This window comes from Neolamprologus multifasciatus, chromosome 7 (assembly GCF_963576455.1).
Source record: "Neolamprologus multifasciatus chromosome 7, fNeoMul1.2, whole genome shotgun sequence".
NCBI lineage: Eukaryota > Metazoa > Chordata > Actinopteri > Cichliformes > Cichlidae > Neolamprologus > Neolamprologus multifasciatus.
Genome location: NC_140445.1, coordinates 21,260,031 through 21,286,360, shown reverse-complemented (window position 1 = coordinate 21,286,360; position 26,330 = coordinate 21,260,031). Strand labels below are relative to the sequence as shown.

The 26,330-nt window shown below is 39.1% G+C and overlaps 1 protein-coding gene across 4 annotated transcripts; it reads right to left on the bottom strand.

The window, feature by feature from the left end:
• Nucleotides 1–307: 307 nt before the first annotated feature.
• Nucleotides 308–25,425, bottom strand: gpsm1b (G protein signaling modulator 1b). 4 transcript variants are annotated; one of them, XM_085166421.1, is made up of 14 exons: nt 25,194–25,425; nt 15,835–16,056; nt 14,227–14,362; nt 13,974–14,116; nt 12,762–12,885; nt 10,574–10,689; nt 10,186–10,341; nt 9,989–10,097; nt 9,785–9,899; nt 7,908–7,978; nt 7,644–7,814; nt 2,752–2,914; nt 2,377–2,582; nt 308–2,253 (listed from the first exon to the last, which is right to left on the bottom strand). In XM_085166421.1, exons 1-14 carry the CDS (start codon nt 25,253–25,255, stop codon nt 2,053–2,055), a joined length of 1,995 nt encoding a protein of 664 aa, XP_085022547.1. In that variant the 5' UTR covers nt 25,256–25,425; the 3' UTR covers nt 308–2,052. The 4 variants fall into 4 exon arrangements, with proteins under 4 accessions (XP_085022547.1, XP_085022548.1, XP_085022546.1 ...); XM_085166422.1 differs by lacking the exon at nt 25,194–25,425 and adding an exon at nt 22,294–25,160; XM_085166420.1 differs by lacking the exon at nt 25,194–25,425 and adding an exon at nt 17,202–22,278.
• Between the last annotated feature and the right edge of the window lie 905 nt (nt 25,426–26,330).

Genomic DNA, 26,330 nt, shown 5'->3' with positions numbered 1-26,330 from the left:
TAATACAGCTGTAATTACACCGCAGGTTTATCCAATGTGATGCAGGGAGTGGTGTAAATGCAAATAAGAAACTTTGTTTGTTATATTTAATTCTTCACATTCCTACCCAGTCTTAGCTGAGCAACCATATTTGAGTGGGTCAACAGAGTCCGATTAGCTTTTTGTGAAATGTTCCACAAAAGATTACAGCTTGAGAAATCCAATCCATCCAAATGATTGCAAGGTTCATACAGCACAGAGGTGTACGTGTAAGCAAAGAGGAACTAATGCATGCTAATGCAAGCTTTTTTTAAAAACAAGTCCAAACTAAACATCTCAAACATTTTATTAAAAGCATGAGGGGACATATTCATGCCCTTAAAAGGAACATAAATACAAAATATCTTTATATATACAAATTATGGCAAAGACAAATCGAAGCGTACCGTGTAGTGTCTAAAAAAATGTTAATTCACAAAAAACATGAAGAGAATTTTTTAACCTTAGCTCCCAATGTGTTGTTTATCAAAGAGAGATGGACCAAACATAAAGCACTGTGGTACATGATCCATCCTGATTCACAATTCAGCATGTTTAAGGTTCCTGTAAGCATTGAGGTACTACTTTTGATTAAAAAATTAAAAATAAAGCAAGCCACTGGGTAAGGTCAAATATTTTCGGTGCCATGATGCAGTCACTTTGTACAATAAATATTTTCAAGCCTTTAGCGAAAAAACCAAACAGAAAAGTTTGTAAGAAACAGGAAAGTGCACCAGGCCGTACCTGGATTTAATGGTGCAATTTAAAATTTACCAAACAATATATCATGGTAACAATTAGGGTACAGGTTAGCATAACTTTGTTTGCAGAATTTGTGCAGAACAGAATGTAGGTATAATATAAACCTTCAAATATTCTAGAAGAGAGGAAGCCTGTTTTCCCCGACAGACTGCACTCTTCATTTCACAGAGGTAATACTAGATTTTGGCCACCGAGAGGCAACATATAGTAGCGACACAGAGTTAGCATTGCTCATTGCGTTAGAATTTCCAAAATATGACACACGTGTCTCATTTCTTATTTAATATATTTGCTTCTAAGTCTATTTAAGTAACAATAAAGGCAGTAAGTAGCAGTAGTCCATTATCAGAATTTTTTGAACACAAAGGGCAGCAGATAGCACCACTTTAAAAGCCAAGCAGAAACATAAACTGGAGATTAAATATCACACCATCGTACTTTTGAGCCTGTGAAATGTTGCAGATTTTGTTTTGTTTTTTTGCTCAGTAACATTAGCACAGCATGTGAGATGCACTTTTTAAAGGCATAGATTCGCATAAATTACACTTTTGTGTGAAACCAGACTTAAATCAGTGTTTTAATTTAACCAAATATAATCGCTTCGTGTGGATGGAGTGCAGTTACCAATAATGGAGAAGTTCAAATTGACCAAAGCATTTTTTGTCATAACACTGGGGGGGGGGTGTAATACTGTAAATAACAGCACATTTCTATGAGCAGTGGGGACCACGAAAATTGAATAATAAAAGCAGCATTGAGCACTTCAGATATATCTGTCTGAAATTTTCATTATCAGGTATTTTTTTAAGATTCTAAGATTCTCTAATGTCAACACTGTTTCTATAAATAAGTCTTTTGTGACTTCCACTGTAGCGATCTATATTAAATGTCCATATTATACAATGTGCTTCTAGAAGAAACACATCTGACACCCGTGAATACAATCTTGAGTCAGATTCTTTTTTTTAATGCTGATTAAGGCATTAGATTAAATATATATTTAATGTTTGTAATCATGTCACCCCCACGCTTTCATTTTCCTCTCCTCTGCATCACCGAGGTTAAATTCTGCCTGTTTGCCATTATATTTACACACATTTAACATAATACACTGAGCAACATTTAACAGGGCAACATCTATTGCACATTGAATTTGTCTTGTTATTAAAAAGCTTGTTAGTTCACCCTTTAGTACTGTCCTTAAATGTTGGCTCATCCTTTCCTTTTTTCCTGCTTCCATTTTCTTTGACATGAAGCTTTATTCACCAAATCCTAGCTGGAAAATCCGCTAGCTGGCTCGGGACTTGGGGACGGAGGGCTTTCCTGGTCGTCTGTGGGCAGCTGGACGCGCTGCTCGTCCATACGCTTGGCCTGCACCCTCTGGATCAGACTGAAGAAGTCTTCATCAGGCACCGTAGGGGCATGGGGGCCCGCTTCTGGTGGGGAGCACCGCTGATCGTCAATTCTAGATGACTAGAATCAGAAAGAGCGCATACAGATTATTTAATATAGGATTCACATTTGCTAAAGAGGCAACCTACATAAACAATACAACAACCACATTTCAAAATTATGTGTGTGCTAATGTGTCATTACCTGGCACTTGATAAGCATGTTGAAGAAGTCATCACTGGGCTCTTGATGATCTCCCTCTCCCACCAGGTGACCCAGGTTGTTATGAGTAATCCTCAGGCCTGGGAGGTTACCAACATTAACACGTTGGTCATCAAGACGTCGACTCTGAGAGCTGGCGATCAAATCAAACAGCTCCTCTGTCTGGGGGGAAGTGGTAATTGCAGGATCTAAAGAAAAAGGGGGGGTGGAGATATCCCAGTGAGTGCAAATGATCTGGTAGATCCCAGACATTTGCAGGGATTAGCTTTCAGCAAGAACAGAGATGCCATAAAGAAAGCAGTTAATCCTAACATAGGACACAAAAGACATAAAAGGCATATGCTGTTGTCAACAAACCTATCATCTCTCTCAGGGATGACATGGAGGTTGCGGCGCCTTCTCTGTTGTCTCCATTCTGTGGCTCATCGAGGTGGCAGCGCTGGTCATCCATGCGGCTGCTCTGGAATTTGCTGAGGAGGTCAAAGAAGCAGTCTTCATCAGAGGGGTCACGGCCCAGCTTCTGCAACGAAAACAACAAATCTCTCACTTTAAGCACAAAGAGCGTCTGTGTTATTTGCCGAGTGCCTGTTTTCTCATTTTCTTATTTTTTGCTGCTCTGTCTGAAAAGATACTTCCTGAAAGTGAGGCAACTAAAGTATTTCAAGTGCACTTGATTATGATGAACTGCTCGTACATTAAAAAACCATTATGTGCAGGTGACTTAATTAAGCTCAATGCCATTAGGAGTTGCATAATGAGGATTTTCAAGATAGCCAGCTCGCGGAGGTGAAAAATAATCTGATTAACTCACAAGGGATGGCACTTCTGAAGAGACTACCTTGACCTACATACGGAATGTGATACAAGCACATAAAATGAGTATCAGCTGCAGCAAGTCATGTGGCCCAATGACCATCAACTAGTAAAATCAGATGGAAATCTTTAAAAAGAAATGTAGCAGCTGCCACAGAATTATTGAACTGTTAAAACATCATTTTGTGTATCAGATCTAGTCAATGGGTCAGTCACATCGACTGAATGCCATTTTTGTGTTACACTGACTTCCCAGTCCTCCAGCAACAGCTTTCTGCTGTTTATTCTGAGATAACACCAAGAGGTTCTCTCGCTCATATCCTGCTGAATGATGCTTTTTTTTCTTTTAATTAAACACAACCAGAGTCTTGATAATACACACAAGTTTGCAAGTGAAGTGGATAATTTATGTGTGAAACAAATACCCTGCGCTAGCAAAGCAGATGTGGAATTTATTATGTTTGAACAATGCTGCTAAATATTGTGGCACTCGGGCTACAATATCATACCTCTGAAACAAAAGCTAATCTGCCAGACCGGATGGCAGCAGATGAAATGAGATGCTAACACCGTCTCAAATTAAAATTAAGCTGCTGATCCAGCGATCATCTGATGGAAAACTGCTAACAAACCAACTTTCACGCAACACATCAGAAAGTGCTAGACTGAAAAGAGAAACAACTTTCAGCTGCATATTTCACAAAATATTAAAACTACAATCGTGCAAAAGGGTGGTGGGCTGCACTTCGAAATAAGCATTTGTGCATAAATGATCACACTTGCTGCATTAACTCTCTAGACCCTCTAGAGCTGGGAAAATATGTGCTATATAATACTGTACATTTGTCAGAATAATTTTGAAAAACTTATTACCGGCCAGTAATTTTGAATTTAATCTATTTAAGTTTATAAATTAAAGCCTAATATTAATTCTTTTTTTTCTTTTTTAAAAGTTTGGCTTTTCATATCTCAACATTGAACAATCGACAACATCCGCTGCATTATATTTGTGACACAAAAGTGCCAGAGCAGGTTAACGGAAACTTGGGTCAATGGCACTAAAATCAACACAAGCTGATGGGGTCTTCCTTATAAAAGCTTTCTGGTTGTATTCCTCTCCCACGCGCAGCAAATATAATAGACTTGTTCCAAATAATCTGTTTTGAACACCTTCAACACCGACTCAAATCACTTTGCCTTACAGCAATATGTGAAGTAGGTCAGCAGACACCAGATTTCATGCATCTCTATTCTAAGAATCACGTGTTTTTCAACTTCTGCATTGAAAAAGTCAAACTGTTGTTTAAAATACACAAAAAGTATATATAGTATACTATAGATCATAAAGAAACATCTTTTTTCCAACTCTGCGGTATTTGCTCAGTGAAAACAGTAAAATATCTTTACATGCAGTGCAAGACAAACACATTAACTGCAAATAAAGGCACGCTTCAGTATCAAACGTGAAAAGAAAGTGAATACTCCCCGCTAAACCTTTGCAGGAAGCCGTTTTTCCAAGTTACAAAACAAAAAGTGAGACAACTTACCAACAACACTTCTTTGTCCTCTATCTACCCTTCTGTCTCATGTCTTTATGAGCTCTCTTTCTGTCTAGCGCTGTCCACACGTCTGGCTCACACCTCCTTCTCCCCTACTTTCACCCACCCCTTTACATCACTCTCTGCTTTCTCCCTGCTGCTCCTACACAACTACCTACCTCTAATTTCCTTGCATTCTCCTCCTCCAGACTTTTTTTAATCCCTACCAACCACTGCCGCCTCCTCTCTCTCTCTCTCCCTCTCCCCCTGTGTCTATCTTACTCTCTCTGTGCAGCTCTCCAGCAGGCCATTTTTGTCCTGTTCACTCACTGTGGGAAAACAACTCATTATGGAGAGCTGGGGGGGGGGTTGACCCTATGGGGAGAGTAGCGCTTCTCTGATCAAGGTCACATTATCAGCTATGAGGGAGGGCTGGTATGGACAAAGGGGAGGAGGGGGAGGCAGCAGGGGTAGAAAGATGGGTGGAGGAGTACAGTTATGAGTGAACTGCATGCGAGCACCCATTTCCATCAGAAGTCAACTACTCTCAAATGGCAAAAAACACCAATATCTTAACTTACTTCTTACAAACTCACATGACTGGGCTTTATAAACACACACCCAATGTGACTTAAAGCAGTTTCTGCTCTGTCTCTATGTGGATGCTGTCATTTGCTTCTCTGTATAGGCCAACTAATCAAGTAGGCCATATGGAAAGAACAAGACAGAAAGCAACACGTGATGATGGTGAGAGAGGAAGAGAATAGACAGTAGGAGGGTGGGAGAGGTAAAGATATGTGTGTGCTTGCAGAGAGAGACTGGGAGTACTGTCAGACCGGGACAGTGAATGATAAAAGGAAGTTCTTCCTAAAGTATAGATAGGTTACAAAATTAAAAAAGGACCTGAATCACTGACCCCCAAAGTGAGGGGGATCTGGTGACTTTGATATGCTTTGGAGGGCCTTTTGCTTGATGGTTTAGGTCTACTTCCCCCCTTAGAAAGAAGTGATTAACTTTATTCTATGATGAAATTTCTTAATCCTGATGGGAGAGGTTTCTTTCAGGGTTAACCTTCCCCTGTCTATAGAGTATGAAGAGGGAGGCCTTTGCCAGATTTCAACCAATGTAAGAAAAGCACTGCTTATTGAGTTCTGTGTCTTCTACATAACTTTTTCCCTGGTACATACAGCCTAAACCGCCTGTCAGTGCATTTATCTACTTTTTGCATGTTTCTGATTTTTAAAAACTAGAAGACACTGCAGACATCCCCCACAGCGAGCACTCAGATCAAACATCATAATGATTTATTCATGAACAAAGTGTAACACCAATTAACATACACACCATGTACTTAAACCACAAAGGAGTAACACTAAACATCACTGAAATCCCAATTAGACCCAACACTCTCTCATTGTCTAAACTGCTGGTGTGCATTGCATTCACCCTCTACCTAGGGCCCCTTTCTCAGGAGTTTTTCTACTGATATGTCATTGCAAACCATCTGCTGGTTACTTAACATGGAGGGAATAAAGTTTGTCAGTCCTCAGTGGCCCATTAACAACCCGAGCCTCCAAGCACGGAGCTTGGCATGCCTGTTCACAAGCTACTGGTGAGGCTAAATTTGTGAAACAGTTTCCATTCAAGTGTCATTAAAACTTGGCCGGTACTTTTTGGGTAATCCCGACCCTCTCAAGCAGGCGCAGTTGACACAAGCAACGAGTCGTCTGGTAATATTAAAAACTAAGCACGATGCAGCTTTTTCAACCGACTCGAGAGCTAAAGTTAGCTTATCTGCCTAGATACACTCGCTGTGGCAAAATCAAATGTCAAACTGCATGCTGCAGATGTAGCATGAAAAAAAAAAAAAAAGCAGAAACACGAAATGCTTAGCAACCAAAGCCGAGGACTTTATCAACTATGGTTTCATCAAAAATTAGCCATCCATTAACTTGTAGCAAAAACAAAGAAAAGTCGTAACATCTGCAGCTCACAGATACACAAATGGTCTTAAACGGTCTTAATGCCAGATTTGAAAATAGGTATGACTCAAGATCACCCACATTTACTTCTGTACTTCTATTTCTACTTCGCTGTGATAAACTGTTATTCCCAAAGCTCTGTAATTTTCACTTTCATTTCTCCCCATGTCACATTACTAATAACAACAATTAGCAGTGCCACAGAAACAAGGCATGATTAGGTGCTGTGGTGAGTCAGGCAGAACAGCTGTGGGGGGAAAAACATATCCATTAAGAATCTAGTTTATATTATTAACAGAGAAGTCACTTTTACACTGCAGAAGACATCTTTTACCAGAGTTATTGGAAATTAATGTAGTTTCTCCCTCATTTTCGCTTTAAAGCGGAAGCTACAATGAACAGAAAAGATAAGAAAGCAAAGTTAAGTGAAACATTCACTATCTCACAGTCATCTCGCGCTTTCTACAAAATTATCTCCACCTTTTCTCAGATGCACTGTAAGAGATTGCACTGAGGCTCAGGTGTATCTTAGAAATATGAAGCTGGTGAAATGAACACTCATCAGTCCATGTACAGTAAATGAGTGTCTGTGTTATACTGTAACAGAAATATCTACATTTTCTTGTTATTTCAAATGAGTCCATAAATAAAAAGGTCTACTATGTTTATAAAGCTTTTGTGTACAGTTTTTGTTATCAGCAAAAAAGGGGGAAAAAAGTAAAAACAAAAAAACTAAACAGGAAATGGAAATGGAATACAATGTGAAAATTCTCCACAATGTGTTACCTGTTTAATTTTTGATACTTGTTGAAGATTAGGTTACGAGTGCAGTGACGAGGCAATAAGGATAAGGATATGATGTGAGGTCGGGAGTTGATAAGTATTTAATAAAAACAGCAACATTGAGGCCACTTACTGGCACTGGAGGTGGAACTTGCACAGTGATGTCATCAGTGTCCACGGGTGAGTCAAACCACAGCCTTTCCTCTGATGACTGGCTGTCAGAACAGCCTTTTCTTTTGCTAGGCTGCGACAGGTGACTCTTAGATCTCCTCGGTATACTTTCCAAGTCTTGGTTCTCACCATTCTGCATGAACAGAGCTTGCTGTTAGAGGTGGATCACAATGTAGGCACATTTTCCTACAGTGGTTTAGAGACATGTTCAAATAATGGAAATCACCTTATCTGAAGAGTATTTCCACAGTTCTACACTGTCCATGCTGTTTCTCTTGGTGAATTTGGGTCTTGCTCCTACAGGGAAAAAAAAAAACCCAAATATTTAATAAAGCATTACATTACATTACATTGCAATTTTGGGTTTTGATCACTTAGACAGTCTTGAATCCCATTTATGAGCCGGTTTAAGCTTGCAAGCTGCCCTTTGTTTATCTTTTATTTTTGCAGTAGGCTGTAATCTCGGCTGTGGTCCCATGATGTTCGGTGTGGATATGAGGCTTAGGCCGACCACTAGGCAAGCAAAGTGAATAAGAGTCTGTTTGCCAGCTCTGCTCCAAAGAGGGAAATGTAGGACATGGGTGTGAATTTCTGCCTGGAGGATAGTTTATGAAAGCAAATATCACAGAGAAGCCAGGCAAACTGTTCAGATATTACAGTTTCTACTCACTTTATTATACAAGGCTCTGACGTCTATGTGAGCTGGTGGACCATTTGAGGGGACTCAATAAAACATTGTTGTTACTCGAGGCCTGATATGGCTTACGGACAACCCATCCTCCTGGACCACAGAGTGAAACAAGTATCTTTATCCTACCTCATAAATATGCACACACCACTTATTTTCTGTCACATTTAGCCTCAGTGCAGATTTAACACACCGTCCCACCTGGAGTATTTTTGCATTTATAATTTTGTGCACACATAAAACATTGTAGTTAGCTCGCTCAGGCCCACAGATACCACACAGAACTTGTGCAGTATGTGTGGGCCTAATCGGATGAGAAGAGCATTTAACTGCACATTTACTAACTACTTCAACAAAGTTCAGAATGATTCTTGTTTTTACAAGAATGTTTTTAGAAATCTGTAAAAAAAAAAAATTAAATACAAATTTACTGAAGTATATTTATGTGTATTTAAGTAACAAGTAACCAAATAATTTCATCACTAAGATTTTCTGTTTAAGAATGCAAGTTAAACAGGTGTGATTTGGCATCTTAAGCAAATATTTTTTCTAGCTTTTTTGTAAAAATTTGTGGATAATAGTAATAATAATAATAACAACAATGATGATGATGGTTATTATTACATTTTAGCATTAAAAACATAATTTTGATTACACAGTCTGCACATGCTAGCAGATTAACCACTAAAGAAACATAAAAATATATTAATTTAATGCAGATGTGTGTATATATGTATATGTATATGTGTGTCTTAGTGATAATAAGCACTTTCCACTGCTGTTCCATTTATTGTTTATGCATGCATATGTGTAAGAAGCGTTTCCTCTCAGCCTTGGTTCGCCTTTTTTCTGTCAGCTGAAGAAGAAGACATTGCAAACCACATGAGGACGTTCACACTACATATCAGCGATAAGCCGTTTTATTTGGGGAGAAGCGATAGAGTAAATGCAGGAGAAAGGTCCTGTGTTCTGGATTGGTGCATTTATCTGTGAGAGAAGTTAGTATATGCACATACTTTGAAAAGAAGAAGCACCATCTTCACACAATTGAGCAAAACAAGGAAGTTAATACTGAGCGTAAACAACAGCATGCTAGCAAGCTACATGATACAGTTTTTGCTCTGACATATTCCAGACACACACTTTGTTGAAAGAGATCATCTCTGTGGGACCTTTGCCTGAAACTACCTGACCAAACTAATCAACAAGTATATTTTTTAATATTTCTGAGCTATTTCTGTTTTGGGATCTTGTATTCATGTGACTAAGGCAGGTTGTTTTTCATGTTTTATCTACTGTGACGATAATTTCCCAACTTTCGACATCAATAGAGTATATCCTAAACACAAAGTCCAGCATGACCACATTACCTTTCATGTAAAAAAGAAAAGAAAAAAAAAATATTTCAGTGCTACCTTGCATCTCAAACTCTGAACTTGAGGGTGAAAGGTCGCTCTCAGTGACCCCCAGGGCCTCCATCAGCTGATCCACATTCATCCTGGCTGTCAGTTCACCATTTCTGTCTCCAATCTGCGGATGAAATCAGGGACAGAGACAAAAAAAATTACATGAAATGCAAGAGGCCTTTTTATATTATTGCGCTTGTAAAGATTTCTCACTTCTTTAGAGATTTCCAGGTGCTTTCTGGCATAGTAAAGCGCTTGTTTGTGGTTCCCTAAAGACACATATGCATTTCCCAGACTCCAACATGCACGGCCCTCTCCAACCCTATGAAAAAGTGAACGCACAACATTAAAAAAAAACCTGTTCCTGTGGTCATTTGTTTGGTTTTCTTTCAATTTTTTTTAAACAATACCTATCTGTAAGCTCCTGCGCTATGTACAGGTGCTTGAGGTGATAGTCTATGGCCCTCTCATACTGCTGTAAAAGAGTGTAAGTGTTGCCCAGGCTGTAACACGCTTGAGCCTCCATCACCTGATCCCTCAGCTGCCTGGACAGTTGAAGAGTTTTCCTATAGGAAGGAAAATAATGGGATAAATAAGGGTAGGGAAAAAATGAAGAAAATAGAGGCTAACAAAGGAATGCGAGAAACAGGGTACATGAATAAGAATGATGATTAAACAGCTACATAGCTATTTAACTACACATATTTAAGCATTCATGAGATATTCTAAGTGGTTTTTCTAAGTGGTGTTTCATTTCTCCTTCAATCCACTAGATGTCAGACTGCACTCTTTCCTTACCTGTAGTACTCTGTGGCTGTGTTGAACTGTCCCAGGAATATCAGGGCATTGCCTAAGTTACTGTAAGCTCGCCGTTCAGCTGCTTTGTCCCCGAATTCTTTGGCAATGGATAATCGCTGTAAATGATGACAGTAACAAGTTCACAAATCAAGACTTTTAATTTCAGTTGTTAACTTTCACTTTGCTTTACTTAGGTGCATTTGTTTTACTTGGTGCTCAGGCAGAGAGATTTTTCACAAGTTCATATTGGAAGCTCTGTAGGAAACCTTATTTTATAAGCAGAGGTGATGCTGCAGCACCAGTGCATCAAATCAGCTCCTCTGACTCTCTACAGGGAAACCTCTCCTCTGCAGCATACTGATAGATTTGTAACAGGGAAGGAAGTGGAGAAATCAGTTTCCCACTTGAGGAAAAACTTGGTTTTCAATAGAAACATGGAGGGCGGAAGCCTGAAGCCATGCTTCCCGCTGATTCACCAAGAAACCAATTTTGTCCTTTTTCTGTATGAGTAGCCATCAGTCTCTGCAAACTGTCCACTAGGGCAGCTTTAGATGGATACCAAAGTACTGAAACACACACTTTTACACCACGTTTACCTTGGTAAGACCAGCAAAAACATCTCTCAGGAACACCACCTGCTTCACTGACTGAAATTAAATGAACTGTACTCTACTCTGACTGAACTTAGAAGCTAAACGCTCAAGTCATGCAAATGTTTCTGATCTTATCTCAACACCAAAGCAAATTCGGTGTGGGCCACCTGTTTGCTTCTCAGGTGCATTTAACAGATAAAGGAGGCTAAAATAAAGAAAATGTAGTTTGACTCTGTGCTGCAGTTCAAACATCCAGGATGTCAAGGCCACAACAGTAAGGACACAAGCCACCAAAACCACACCAGACAAGGCAAAACATATGTAAAACATTAGGTTCATCTTTTACATGATGTTGTGAAACAAATTTGGAAAATGAAAGAGCTTCATTCAAATCTTTGGGGTTTTTTTTTTTGCTCAGCCAGATGCAAATAACATTTGTTCATTAATTCATTTTATTTCTGTCTGAAAATACTGCAAAAATACTGCAAAACAAGCAATATTTTCCAAAAGCAAAGGGAAACCAGAAAAGAACAACTTTATCTCTGCAAAAAGGGCACATAATATAAACAAACGTATATGCAACTACCCTTTATTCCTTTTAGAATTATTATTTATCTATTTACAGTACTGTGCAAAAGTTTTAGGCAGGTGTGAAAAAATGCTATAAACAAAGAATGCTTTCAGAAATATAAATAATTGTTTATTGGCCCCAAATGTACTCTGCAGCAGGACAACGACCCCAAACACACAGCCAAAGTCATTAAGAACTATCTTCAGCGTAAAGAACAGAAGTACTGGAAGTGATGGTATGGCTCCCACAGAGCTCTGACCTCAACATCATCGAGTGTGTCTGGGATTACATGATTACAGAAGGAGGTGAGGAAGCCTACATTCACAGAAGATCTATGGTTAGTTCTCCAAGATGTTTGGAATAACCTACCAGCCGAGATCTTTCAAAAACTGTGTGCAAGTGTACCTAGAAGAATTGATGCTGTTTTGAAGGCAAAGTATGGCCACATCAAGTATTGATTTGATTTAGATTTCTCTTTTGTTCATTCACTTCATTTTGTTGTTTGATGAAAATAAATGATTAACACTTCCATTTTTGAAAGCATTCTTTGTTTACAGCATTTTTCTCACCTGCCAAAGGTTTTGCACAGTACTGTATTAGCTGTACTGTACAGTACTGTGCAAAACCTCCATACTTGACCTATAAAATTCCTCTTTATAGGTCAAGTATGGAACTACGAGTGAGCAGCACATTATCTAAAAAGAAATGGGATTTATAAATTCTTTGACTTGGTGTATTAACGCGATTCTTGTAAACATTTTTATTGAAATATGTTTTATTGAGTTCCCTTACTTAATTTACAATCTATTAATACACCTAAGAACTTCAACATCCTTCACCCAAACATGATATGCATGTATCATACATGTATTATATGATGGGAGGCCACCGCTGCTGAACAGCTGCACAGTGAATGGTCCAACCTGGAAAACTGCTCATATGAAATCATTATGGCTGATACCTCCCACCTCAGCATTACAGCAGTGCGATCTTGATACTTGTGGATGAAATGTGGATTTCTTACCTGACGGTGGAACTTTATAGCCTCCACAAAGTTACCCAGCAGGTAGTGGGTGTTGCCCAAGTTCCCATAGGCTCTCCCCTGAGCAGCTCGGTCGCCAAGCTCTTTGACCAAACACAGGTTCATCCTACACATCCAGGCACACACATTTAGTTGTTATTGGTTGTTGAACTTTTTTTTTGCATTCCCATTTTTATGTGTAATCAACAGAATTGAGTCTAATATGTGAGGTATGACATGAGACAACAGCTAATTAATTGATGTTGATATAAAGCAATTACTACATTCATTATAGTTAGAAAGAAACCAAAAAAGTAAAATATTAATTTTTTTTTTAAATGGGCTCTTTAAGTTACCCAGGAAGATGAGCTGTATTGCACACACTTCTATCTGTAAAATAGTGTTTTTTCAGTGTAGCCTTTTTCTTATGTATTGGCCATATTTTCAGATATCATAGAAACACCAACTAACTGCATTTGGTTTCTTTTTAATGTCATTTACAGCCTGCCCGTAAACATTTCAGCCCATAATTTATAAAGAAATAAGATGATGTGTTGCAATATACTCAGTGTGTTGTACTTCTTGTGTTGAAAGACAACACTTCCTTTATCAAAGTTCAACTGAAGACTTTATTCTGTAAAACCTGCATTACAATAGGTTTAGGCCCAATTCAATCCTCTCAACATGTGGAGACATTTACAGACGTCTTAAACCTTCCAAACTGTTTGCATACGTTGTGAGTGGTTATTTGCTCTTATCTTGGCATATTAATGACAAAGATCTTGTTAAAATAACAGCAGGAGAGTAGAAATTAAAATATTTGATAGTATGGTGAAAATAAAATGAAACCTTCATTATCACAGTGGTGGTACCAAGACTGTATTAAAAGAGATTTAAAATATATTTTCAAAGTCACCCTCACCCCAGTCATAAAGACGGTAGCACAGTGAGGGCGGTGACGGTTGCTTTTAATCATCAGGGACTCAAAAGTAAATTCACTGTTACACACATGTACACTTTTATTCTGTTTAAAATGAGTAAGCAGCCAAACCAACTCTCGGCCACTACTTGACAAAAAAGGGAATTGACAATATTCAAAAATCATCAATAGCACCACAAAACGCAGCAACATTCGTATGTCAGAGCTACTGACTACTGTGACTCTGGTAGCTGTTCTATACATTCATTTGCTGTACAGGCATAAAACATACATACTCGTAAAATCCAGTAGCCCTTTGCAGTGTGTCTCTGACATCAGGAGGCAGGTCCCCTGGTTCCTGGGTGCAGCCCCATAACTGCTGTTTGCCCTTTGCATGAAACACGTTCCCCATGTTATACAGTGCTCTGGCCTCTCCAACCTTCAGGACAGTGAAGAAACACAGGCTGCCACTATCTTTTTCTAGAAGGTTTTCATGCTTGTGTTTGTGTTGGTTTGTTTGGATATCCAAATATATGTACGTAATCTTACCTTATCGCCCTGCTCTTGAGAAATGTCCAGGTGTCTTTGGCAGCAGACAGCGGCCTCATCGAAACGCCCTAATACTTTTAAAGTGTTACCGAGGTTGCCGCTGGCCTTTCCTTCTCCAATTCGGTCTCCTATTGTTCTGTGGAGGAAAAACATCTTTGGCGATTAGTGGCAGAGTTAAAGACCGAGTTATTGCTCGGAGATCTTGCACCATTAGAATCAATATCACTGCTTTTTTGAGACCCCTCTAGTTAAACATTTAGATCAATCAGTGATCTACACAGCTTTTATTTTAAAAATAAATAAATAAAATAAAAAATACACAATAAGCTTGGTGTACCACAAACTAAATATCACTGCAATTAATATCTACAACAGACCGTATCTGATCGTTTTCTTCACCAGATGACAGTAAAGTGAATCAAGGAAATCAAATGTCACTTTAAGGTTGTGGTTTTGTTCACTGTTTCTGTTTTCCAAGACTGTTTTTTCTGGACCTAAAATGACTATCCACATCAAGGAATTTGTAAGATATTCAGTCATATTGCTGCTATATTACATTTATTCAACAACGGGCTATTGAACATAACTGATTTTCTTTATTTGTTATACATGTAAAGTTATGCACAACCCTAGAGAGTCACTGACAATGTATTATAAAGCATAACAAGCACTAAGTAGAGCACCATGTCCACTAATTACTTTAGGCTTAATCATGCATCGCTGAATCGGAACTTGTCAACACGATTAGTTCCTCTCTGGTTGCTATGGCCTACTTTCTCTTCATGCTGGAAGTGAGAAATAATTTCCCCATTGTGTCGTTCTCCTTTTTTCACTTTCACACTTTGAAACTGAGCAACTAAAAGATGGTATGCACTAAGTGCTTGCAGTTACTATATGCTCTTATGAACCTGCTACTACCACATTGTTTCATTATGTTATTGTCCTCTAGCAGGCAGCCCAGATGACCCACAGGAAGCCACGAGTTATCCATTTAGCTAATGAATAACCATTAAAATACTGCAACAACCGTTGCCTACTTCCGAGGACCAAGCCCCAGTGGCCCTGGTGAGACTGTAATGTAACAAGGTAAATCTCCCTAGGGTTCTTAATTAGTTCCCTGCAGGAGTACCAGCTGCACTAACTGCAGGAGACCAGATTACTCACAAGCTAAATATCCAGTTGGTATTTGTCAACTGTTACTACGTAAAAGTCTCCTCACTTTTTTTTTTTAAATTTCTTTGTCTGAAATTCATGAAGGTCTCCATGCATCAAATCATCTAAAGAAAAAAGGGTGGAAAAGACTGTTTTCCTTTTGAACTGTGTGTACATCAAATAACAGAACGTAGCATATGATTCCTGCATACTGGTGCACAGTCCTCTTATATGTCCGTGTGATGGATGCAGTATGCATGCAGGGTTTATTGATCTGTGTATAAGTTCCCTTATCGTAAAGATGCAGCTCTTCTCAGCTAAAGATTTCAAATGTGAAATTTATTAACTGTTTACTGTGCAGCAAACAGATTGTTGAATAAGACTCCCAAGCAGCTCAAAACAAGCAGCACAAAGCTGAGGTGAATGTTTTACTCATAGCTTGTGCACATTGCTCACCTTGCTAAGGTAAGGTCATGTCTGTGGTATTCCAGGGCTTTGCCATACTCCTTAAGGTAGAAGTATGCATTGCCCAGCTGGCTGTAGATGGCACTGAGGGTCTTCAGGTCTTCTGTGCCGACCTTTACGGCTGCTTCGAAAAACGCTGTTCCCCCTTTGAAGTCCCCAGCCTTGCATAGCCGCTCTCCTTCCAAGGCCAATTCTAAGCACGAGGCCTCCATTCTGCAAGATACACGCATACAATAAAGTCATGAAACTAATGAAATAAAAACATTAGCCCTATCACAGATTAGGACATACAGTAAACATGGATACCATTACAGTCGCAGTGAAATATACTTTCCAAGAGAGGCAGTATCACCATGACAACAAGGTCTGTAATAAATTCTGTGGACTGTTGCCTTAGTAACTGAGTTTGAGCTCGAAGACGAACACCTTGAAAAGGTGATACACTTTTAACTGCTTAAATCAGTTAACAGCCTGATGTTCGAAGACGTGCCGTTCTCTTGCATGTTCTGAGATTTTCATGAGGATATGAAACAAAATAAGACAGAGACAGAGTGTCCCACCCACACCAGAGAGAAAACATTTGAAAAACAATATGGTTCTCTACTGACTGCAATCTGAGACAATGTCATCCATCCACTTCCTTAACTGCTTATCCACTTCAGGGCTGCGGCAGCTTAAAGCCTGTCTCTGATGAGAGCAGGGGTACGCTCTGGATAAGATGCCAGACCACTGCAGGGTTCATGCATGAAGTCTATGAAGATCTGGTATTTCTGGACAGCTAAAGGGGTTAGTATTTTGCCCTATGTCGCACTCCATGCCTTGAAGTTAACAAAACTATGTTTCAGAGATTGAAGTTAGCTGCTGAGCTAAAATACACCAAATCATCTATGGTGTCCAGTCAGAACTCACTGTAAGCATACAACAAGGCTTCATGAGTGAGCTATATCCACTCATGCATTGCATAATCCAGGATAAACAAGACCAGACAGTTTAGTAGTAACACTAAATTCCAGATAAAGTACTAGAATGTAGAGATAAGCAAGGATTATCCTTGCATCTAATCAAAAGGCTTTGCAAAAGGCTCGATTCAAAAGGTAAAGAGTTGTACCATTTGCAGTTTTCTGCATTACAGCTTATTTATTGTCAAATCGAAGATGCGAATGCATCGTCATTTTTGAGGCAAAAAGGATTTACTGTGATGTGAAAAGTAATTTAAAGCAGCTGAAATTACACTATGTTCTAGTCAGATTTCATAACATTGCCCTAATGTGGAATGTATGTGTTCACCAAGGTCATTTTAGTTTGTAAAACCTTGACGGGTTACTTTTGAGTTTTGTTTTGGGTTTTTTTTACAGTACCTGTGTTTTCGCTTGGTCCTTGTTTTGTCCACATACACCTGGAGCTCCAAAGATAAAGGCTTTAGCATAGCTTGAGGTCGGGGTCCACAGTGGACAAGTCTACACACGGCTCTTTCTGCTCCAGTCAGAGGACAAGGCATGATGGTATTGTTAAGTAAAACTAACTTTATCAGAAAACTCTTAAATGAACTCTGTAGAGTTCATTTAAGTACTATGCTTACAACTAAAAATTCCTCTCACACTTTAACAAACTGCGGTCTTATAAAGTTTATATTTCCCAGCTTCAATAAAAACCATTATATCAGCAACATTACAACAAACCTGGACACACTCATATTGTAAATTCTAACCACAGTCCAAAGCAAGCCGAGAGACGTGTGTGCTTTTCAAGTCCTCAAGATCGCTCCAAAACTACACAGTGAAGCAACCTGCAGACAAAACAGTCCAGAGGGAATTTGAGATCATTCCACACGAACGTTGAGCTCCAAAACAAGAGAATTTCTAAGATGTCACAAGTTTACAAGTTTATGTTTTATTAATCCAGATGATTTTAATCAAGTTAAGATATCCATTGTTGTTATGTAATTCAGTTCCCGCTACTCCCAACAGAAAATTGTGCTCATCTCTAATCCTCTTCAACTTCTCCTCAAGTCTGACCCGGAGACCAGTTGTTCTATCAGGTTTTAAAAGAACAGGGGAGCATGATGACAGACCATTCTGGGCAATAGTAGAGGAACAGTCAATGATTACAAAGTGAATACCTAATACCTAATATCTAAGCTTGACCATTGCCCCAATGAGAGGCAGAGAGAAAGGATGAGAGAGACAGGGATGGCTAATCCAATGCCCTGCACCTCCTCAGTAGAGACAATACAGCACAGTGAGTGGCCTAAACAAATCCAACTACATGCTGACACTAGCATAAACATTATTAGGTCACCAACCGAGACAGATGACACTGTGAGTAAATAAGACCTAAGGGACGTATTAAGTAAACTTATTTTCACTAAAAAGGAAACATGTTGTTTTTCTGTTTTTAATCTTTAGATTAATTTTATTTTAAAGCTATAAAAAACACTTCCTGCATGAAAATCTTGCCACTCTGACACACATGTCCAACTTTCAAAGCACAGAAAGCACAACTACGTTAACAAGTGCCCTACTTAACCAAGACAATGTCACAGGGGCAGCAAGCAAAATACAAGCTAAACAAGGAATTTACAAGAGATCTCTTCACTACAGTGTTGTTTTCCCCTTTTATTAAATATCAGTCTATACAGTAACATGGAAATATACATAGGAATTTAAAGTAAGTGGGGGTTTTTTCCTAAAAGTTTATTTTTGCCGTCTACATGTATATAATAAATGCTATTTTTGCCTTTTATGGCAAAATAACATGATAAATTGAACGCAAATAAATTATTTGTTAAGGTTAATTCTCAGTGCACAATGTAATAAAGAGAATTCAATGATTTTGATTAGTTTCCCAGAAATCTTGCTTTCAGTATGCAATTCCTCCTGCAACTGGATACAAACTTTCATTGGAAAATGTAAACAGGAAGAAAATGATTATTTAATTTTTCATAGCTGAAGTGGAGGGCAGTGGAACAACCACTATAACTGTATAAACTATATTAGGAAAAAGGAAGATGAAGAGAAGAATGAGTAGAAACCAAAACCAAAGCATGAATTTACACCAAAAGAGTGTTTATTCAGTGGAGCTCTATGGCTGAAGATCATTCAAAAGCTGGTGGCATTATTTTTACAAGATCCTTATAGAACTCAACCCACTACAAGGGATTGGAAGTTCAGGATTGTCAGATGTAAGTCTTGTTCTCTTAAGGTAGACTGTGTATTTTGCTCGTGCCTGCTAAGAGGTGGCTCACTAGAAAGTACCCATTGTGAAATTAGATACTACTTTACAAACAGGAGAAACATGCAAAGCCAACCATCAAAGAGTCTTGGAACATGCAATACTGAATTGCAACAAAGTCATCAGCGGTCTAAAAATACAAATACTAACAGGGTGGCACAATGATGCAGTGGTTAGCACTGTCACCAGTCCATTTCTATTACCCAGTCTTGTTTAGAAATTAAGGTTTTGTGTGAAAACCTGGATGACATCAAAAAATCAAAAATGCATTAAATTAGCAAACTACTAACAATTAAATTGTGAAGTATTGTTGGTTGAGGTTCCACAGCTCTTTGTCTTTCAGCTAACATTAACAAATTTTGCTGTTGTTGCAGAAAAACATGCTGCTAGAGCAAAAGCGGGACTCTCATCACCTTTTTGTATGGCTGGCAATAACAAACAAAAGTCCAGTCTCTGGAATGTGGATAATCTAGTTCCCACCGTAGATAACAGTCCTTGAAAGTGTACAACGTTATAACATAAAACAGCAACAGCTACTTCTTCAACAGTGGAGGAAAACTTGCCAGCTCTGTAGTCCTTGCGCCCTAAAATGATTTTTGCACTAGCCATAGCTAAACAGCTTAAAGACAGACCGGCATCAGAATGTGCCAAGGCTACCCTTCAGTGCAAACAGGAAGGTTTAGCAGAGCCTAACAGCCATAGCCAGAGAGATGAAAGGCATAAGGTTGGTGCATACACAAAAGAATACAGAGGCAATTTATTTAAAGCTGATCGGTTATATCAGCGGCATGTCAAACTCACTTTGACTCAATGTGAACACCCACCCTCCCATCAACATTTCTATAGTAGATAGGATCTGTAGAGATAATGAAAATACAGGTGAAAGTAGGGCTGCGCCATATCACACCGTTCACGGTAATACCGGTATACTGTTAGGCAATGATAAGAAAATGAAATATCGCGATAGAATATGGGTAAAACACACATGCGCAGTGCCTTTGTTTTTATATGGACATTGTGGAAAAAGCACGGCGGCAACGGAGAATGACAAGGGCGAAAGCGGATCGTTGAATGAAACAGATGAACCAGAATTGGTTCGTAAAAATGCTGCAACTTCAGTAGTGGTGGAACTAGGCTTTCATCCGTCAGATACACACAAAAGCACAATTTTTGGTAAAGCATGGGAGCGGGCCGTCGTTATTACCGTGTTTTTTGGAAAATACGGCACACTTAAAATCAATCTTTTGATTTTCTGAAAAATCGACAGTGCCCCTTATAATCCGGTGTGCCTTGTGTATGAATTCTGGTTGTGCTTACTGACCTTAAACCGATTTTATGTGGTACACAGTGCTCGAAAATCTGTCAAAAGATGTTTTAGTACGACCTTGACAAGCTACGAAGGAGCACCACTTGATGGATTGTCGGAGCATTATGGCTACAATGATATGTACTGTGCTTCAACATAATATTACCGTATTGTGTGTGTATAACCTCTTTTTAAGTTTTGTGGATATTATACATGTTATGCTGAGGATATCTCAGCCTCTTTCCACTAGAAATGTCTTTTGGTTAAACTGTCAGCAAGGAATTTTCATTAAAAAACAGCTGCTTGTTTCAGTGAAAATACATTGAGGGTTTTTTGCACTAATAAAGTTGCGGAGTTATGGTCTCGAGTCAATTATATCTCAGTTATATCATTATCGCAAATTTTTAAATATATATTGCGATAAATATTTTTGGCCATATTGCCCTGCTCTACTGGTGTGCATGGTCTGAGGAAGTTCTGGTGAACATTTGTTAATAACTTTGTAATGAGACAAATATGTGAGCATTTAATCACAGAGTGTTGACAAATTCATGTAAAAAGATATTGATGTAGCACAGATTTGTGCATTAAATGTTTGAATGGACTGCTTATGCAGGGATTTGTGCATACAGGGTGTTTGTAAATAATGCTAAGAGTAGGTGGTAGATACAGGCCAAAATGTTGATCTACCCAATCGTCAGTGCTATTGTGGTTGGATGAGAATTCAATTTATGGCTGGAAGTCACAGATGTGCAAGAATATGAGAAGAAAAACAAAAAGACAGCAAGTCTGGTCAGAGACGGTGACGGGGGCCTCAGTTTGTTAAAACACAGCCGAACAATAAAGGCTTGCATTGTAAAACTGTGGCTGTGGAAAAGGGTGTTGCCTTAATAATGCCTCGCAATATTTTTAAAAGCTTGAGCAAAATCCAAACTGTTGTAAAGTTGGAAGTCAACACATCCTCACTCACTTTAATCAAAGTCTGCAAACTAAACTTCAAGAGGCAGCCTGCGGGCTGACTCACACACAAAAAAGAAAGAATAGAAGGGGGAAAAGTTGAAGCAAACAAAGAGCAAAATTTCATGGCAGGATTTCCACAAAATGACATTAATTCTTGCCATCGTTGCGGTCGGAGTAAGAAGAATTTGTGCCGAACAGTCGGCCATTCTCTCCTCTTATTACCCCCTCTAATTGTTCTGTTTGGGAGACACTCATCTCATAATAGCCTGCTTGTGGTCTAACAGAGACAAACTCCCAGTGCTGTTACCATGGCATCAAGGAGTACATGTAGCACACTGGGCAGGTTTCAAGAGTAAGTAAGAGAGGCAGAAGTGAGGTTAGAGTGCAACAATGTCAGTGGAAAACAGTATAATGCCAATAATAAATATTTGTCAAATAATTAATTATAACCTATATAAATGTAAAATAATGCTTCATCATTATAGTAAGGCTAAAGTGTAAATGCAAGTTTAAAAAAGTTCAGAAGACAAAGACGGGGAGTAAAGATGAGACATCCAAATGTTTACTTCGGTGGAAGTTTATGGCAAGGTGACCTTCAACACATAAACTGGCCATGGCTACACAATGCCTGCAAAGACGGGGACAATGCGCAGTAGCTCAGATGTTAAGCTTGAGTTGTAAGTCTAGACTAAATGTACACTGTAGCTGCACTGGAGCAGCACGCCTTACGCCATAGCCTGACCTGTAGCTTTATGTGCAGCTCCCTCGGAAATGTAAGTATACACAACTATCACAGTACTGTAACAACTATTACTGGTCCATTTGGAATTTACAATTTAAACAGAGCATATTGATTTGTGCCTCTGTGCAACAAAATGTAATACGTAGCAGACTGTGATTGTACCTAGCTTGCATTCACAATAGCTGTTATGCTGCAAATAAGCTCTACCAACCTTTGCATAGACTCGCCTGGTTCTGACATCTTCTTCCTTTTCCTCGTTGCACAATATTCAGTAAAAGCAAGCGTTGAACATTTACTACTAGCTCTAAATCCAACAAGGTCACCCTCACTTTCAGACACCACTGTTTCATGACCACATAAAAAAAAAAACCTCAGTGGGCAAATCGAGTGTAATGTTACTTCAGGTAATCGCTCAGCAGATCAGCTGACCTCAGTGTCTGCTCACAGCTGATAGTGCAGCTGATTCACTTCTGTACATTCAAAGCATGCCCACCTCCAAGCTGTGTCTGACTTCATCAGTGTCACATTTGCTGTCTTCGATCATGTGTTGGCTCTTGCTGCTGCTCTCCTGGTACAGAGCAGAGCCCGGAGGACATTTAAAGAGCTATTCAACACTCATACCTGAGATTCTTATCAGGCATGTAGTTGGGAAAGCAGTAAACCCATTAGGATACATGCTGCTTCGGAGTAGCTTTGTAACTTGGATTTTATTTCATCATTAAAATCAGTTACACTTTTGTTTTAGCTGATTTAATTCAATTCATTGATTCTTATTTCATTTTTAAAGGCCTATACTTCCAACACTGTGAATCTTGGTTAAGCTAAGAAACTGTGCACTCAGTAATCCAGCCATAATTACAGAGTGCCATGGCTAGTTGTCAGGGAAACCAAAGAGAAACTCTCTAGGAATGCTTTCCTTCCTCAGTGCATGTCACTTTCAGTTAAAGCTAGGCTCTCTCCTCCTCTCCTTTGTCTAAGTCTCTTGTGAAGCTGCATTTTTACTCTCTGCATGTTCTGTTTTCTAGAGCCAGGTTGAATAGTGCTACACACACACACACACACACACACACACACACACTGTAGGCCATACGAAGGGAACCAAGTGCTGCAGGGGCCATGAAAACAAAGCAATGAACACGGCAATGATGTTAGTCAATCTAAGATGAACTTCAGTTAGTAACTACTGTCATTACTGACAGAAAGACAGGCTAGATTTAAAGATTTCAGAGTAAATCCCTTTCTCTAGCTTGCTTTTTTATGACACAAAGTCACAATTTTATAGTCAAATCATTTGTTACACGGCAACAGGTGCTGAGTCAGACATTTGTAATTTAAGTATTAGTAAACGTTTCAGTTTTCAGTCGCAAAAATCTAGTATAGGTTCAGGGAAAATACCATTACATGAAGTTTATGGAAAAACAACAGTACTATTCAGTTATTTCCAAAGCTTACAAAATCGCAGCAAAGAGTTGTTTTTGAGGGTTTAATTCAAAGTGCTTTGGTACTAATAAAAAGAGCTTGTGTAAGTCTTGTCTTATTTTTTTTTTTAGATTTATTTATTGAATTAATACTAATTATGTTTTGTGGCTTTTTTTGTTGTTGTTTCTTTCTTCTTTTTTTTAAAGATGTAAAGATTGTTTTGTTCTCCTCAATCATCACACACACACAAACACAGGTGGACAAATGGGCTTTAAAATACTAATCTCTATAGCCGGACACGTTCTCATTTTAGGAAGAAAACAAAAGGATTTTACAGGATAGGTCAGTTGACAAATAAATCCTAAACATAACGCCCCCTTTGTGCTTGCCTATGCTTTTTGGAGTTTAAAGATAATACACACACACACCAAACCGTCATGTACAAAGGTCATGTGTTGAGTTAAATAGAGGAAAACCTATCACAGCTCTAATAGCAGTCCTACCCACCCCATGTGTGTGTCTATGAATCTTGTGTTTATGTTGGCAGAGCATATGATAACCTTGCAGGGTTTGTGAATGTCACTCACGCAGCTTGACAATAGTAAGTAAGTTTAATTGTTGTTTTCTTAAAGTATCTAACATAATCACTTAAGATATATATTACATATCCCTTAAAGCCAATGGAATAAGGTATCAACTTAAAGCATACAAGCATGATTTGACTTTATATATAAACATGCCTGCTCCCTCACCCCAGCTCTCTGGGCAATGTTACCATAAATGTGTTTAATGCAGGATTCTTTTGATATTCACAGTGATTAATGATAGTTTTGTCCAATGCATGACACTGGACAAAATGTCAAAATTATGTGATAAGTGGTGCTGAATCACACCGTCAGCTAGCTGACCGGATGATGAGACATCCCATTTCTCATAAGCAAATGGATCATCTGAGATGAAATAGAGATGATTAATCATAAATCACAAACAACATAACATATGCTCAAGTTTTGTCAAACTTAACTAAAGTTCGGTAATACTGTCATTATTGAGTTCTTCATAATGCAAAAAACGAATAAATACTCTCACTGCCTGGCCATGGAGGACACAGTCAAATGTTGTGCTAATTAAGAGGCAAATGGTGCAAGTATACATATTTCTGATGATCATCAAAGATGATTAAAAGAAACTACAAATGAAACTGAACAAGCCTGTGATATTTGTATGTAAACACTGGGTTTTAACTAGTAACGCTCTGACAGCCAGTCTATGTGTATTTGGGTTTAGGTCCATCACCCTTCAAGGTGAAGTTCAGCACCCACATCGCACCTTAAAAACCATGCGCACTGTCAGCTTGTCCACCCTTTAGCCAAACTCCCCTTGTTACACCGCGTCTGCATCTTATGAGGCTCCTCTCAGTCTGTACATTCCAGCCACAGCCGCTCAGTGACCCGAGCCAGGAATGAGGCTTGGAGCTGGGCTCTGGCTGCAGCTGTGGCTGGGTCTTGAGCTCTTTAAATCTGTGAAAGCTGGCTGGTCAAGCTCCCCCTGCCCAGTTCCTCCTTAGTAAGCAAAGCTGTGAGCTGGCAGCCCTTGCTATTCTCAATCGTCTTACTTGTCTCTTTTTCGGCAAGGACGTGCTACGGAGCTGACCCCCTTATGATATACCGATGAACTCTCGAGGCTTCCTACCTTGAGTGCAGCCTCTTGCTGGCCAGATCCTGGTCCACACCGTTAGTAGCCGAATGAGCCATAACCTGGCTTGCTCGCGCCCGTTATGAGGGCCCTTCCCTGTATGCTCCAGAGGAAGCTAGCTCTTGTTTCTTGAGACCACCCTCCCTCTCGTTCTTCCCCCACTGTCCCCGTATCTCCCACTCTTCTTTCCTCATTCACCACAATAATGGCAGCAGCCGAGGAAGTGAGGTATTCTGCAAATACACCAAAAAAAACAAACAAGCCCCGCCCCCGAAATGACGTCACGTAGCTGCTCGCGGTATCGCCGGTGAGAAAGGATGAAGTGCTAATTTCACATTTAAAAAATAAATAATTAAATGATAAATATTATATTAACAGTACTTTTGTTAAATTATTTCCACACCCATAAAAAGACCTAAATGTACCAAATCTTCTCTAGGCTGTTAGGGCAGCGGAAAGTAAATAGTCTTTCCTCAATTCCTGTACGACAGTTAATTACAAAAAAAAGAATGTAAGTACAAAAATAAGCCGCACACTCTCAAGTTCGCAGACACATATGCCCACCACGGATGAGTAGTCATCCCTTTTATACAGTTATACGTTTTTCCAAGTACCCTGAAAGCAGGCATGCATGCACAGTTCATCGCGGTCAAGCTGTGTCTTGGGGATGACGCGTAAATATGGGCGTGTCCTAATGTCTCCCAGAGATTTGCAGATCGACGTCTACGTGTTTTAAATGTGTACTGTCAGCAGGGGGCAGTGTCAGCCGGCTCACAATGTTTGTGTTGCTCTTTGCTTTAAATCAGTCTTTGCAGTGAGAAAGGCAGAAGTCGCCTAACAAACTTATTAAACGCCAAAAGTGCCAATGTATCATTAAATAAAACTAACATGTGTCCTCATTTAATTACAGTAGGAAATAAATAATTAATAATTTACAAAATACGTAATTAAATAGGTACACGTACCATTTACTTATTAAAGTATAAATTAATTTCATTTAAAAACAATTTTGATTATTTTTACTATTTGATTTCATGGTTCCTGTGCTGCAGCGCATCATGAAATATTTTAACTGTCACTGCATCTCATTAACAGACCCAAACATCTCATTGGTTACCTTGCACACAGCAAGTC

What these genes read in the sequence shown, in the direction of transcription:
- gpsm1b (XM_085166419.1), bottom strand. Translation starts at nt 18,130, where the DNA reads ATGTTTATGCTAGTGTCAGCATGTAGTTGGATTTGTTTAGGCCACTCA. An exon ending in ACAGCCACAGAGTACTACAG is followed by an intron (nt 10,342 to 10,573) that starts GTAAGGAAAGAG and finishes TCCTTCCTATAG; the next exon opens with GAAAACTCTTCAACTGTCCA. An exon ending in TTCAGAGTTTGAGATGCAAG is followed by an intron (nt 7,979 to 9,784) that starts GTAGCACTGAAA and finishes TTTTCCCTGTAG; the next exon opens with GAGCAAGACCCAAATTCACC.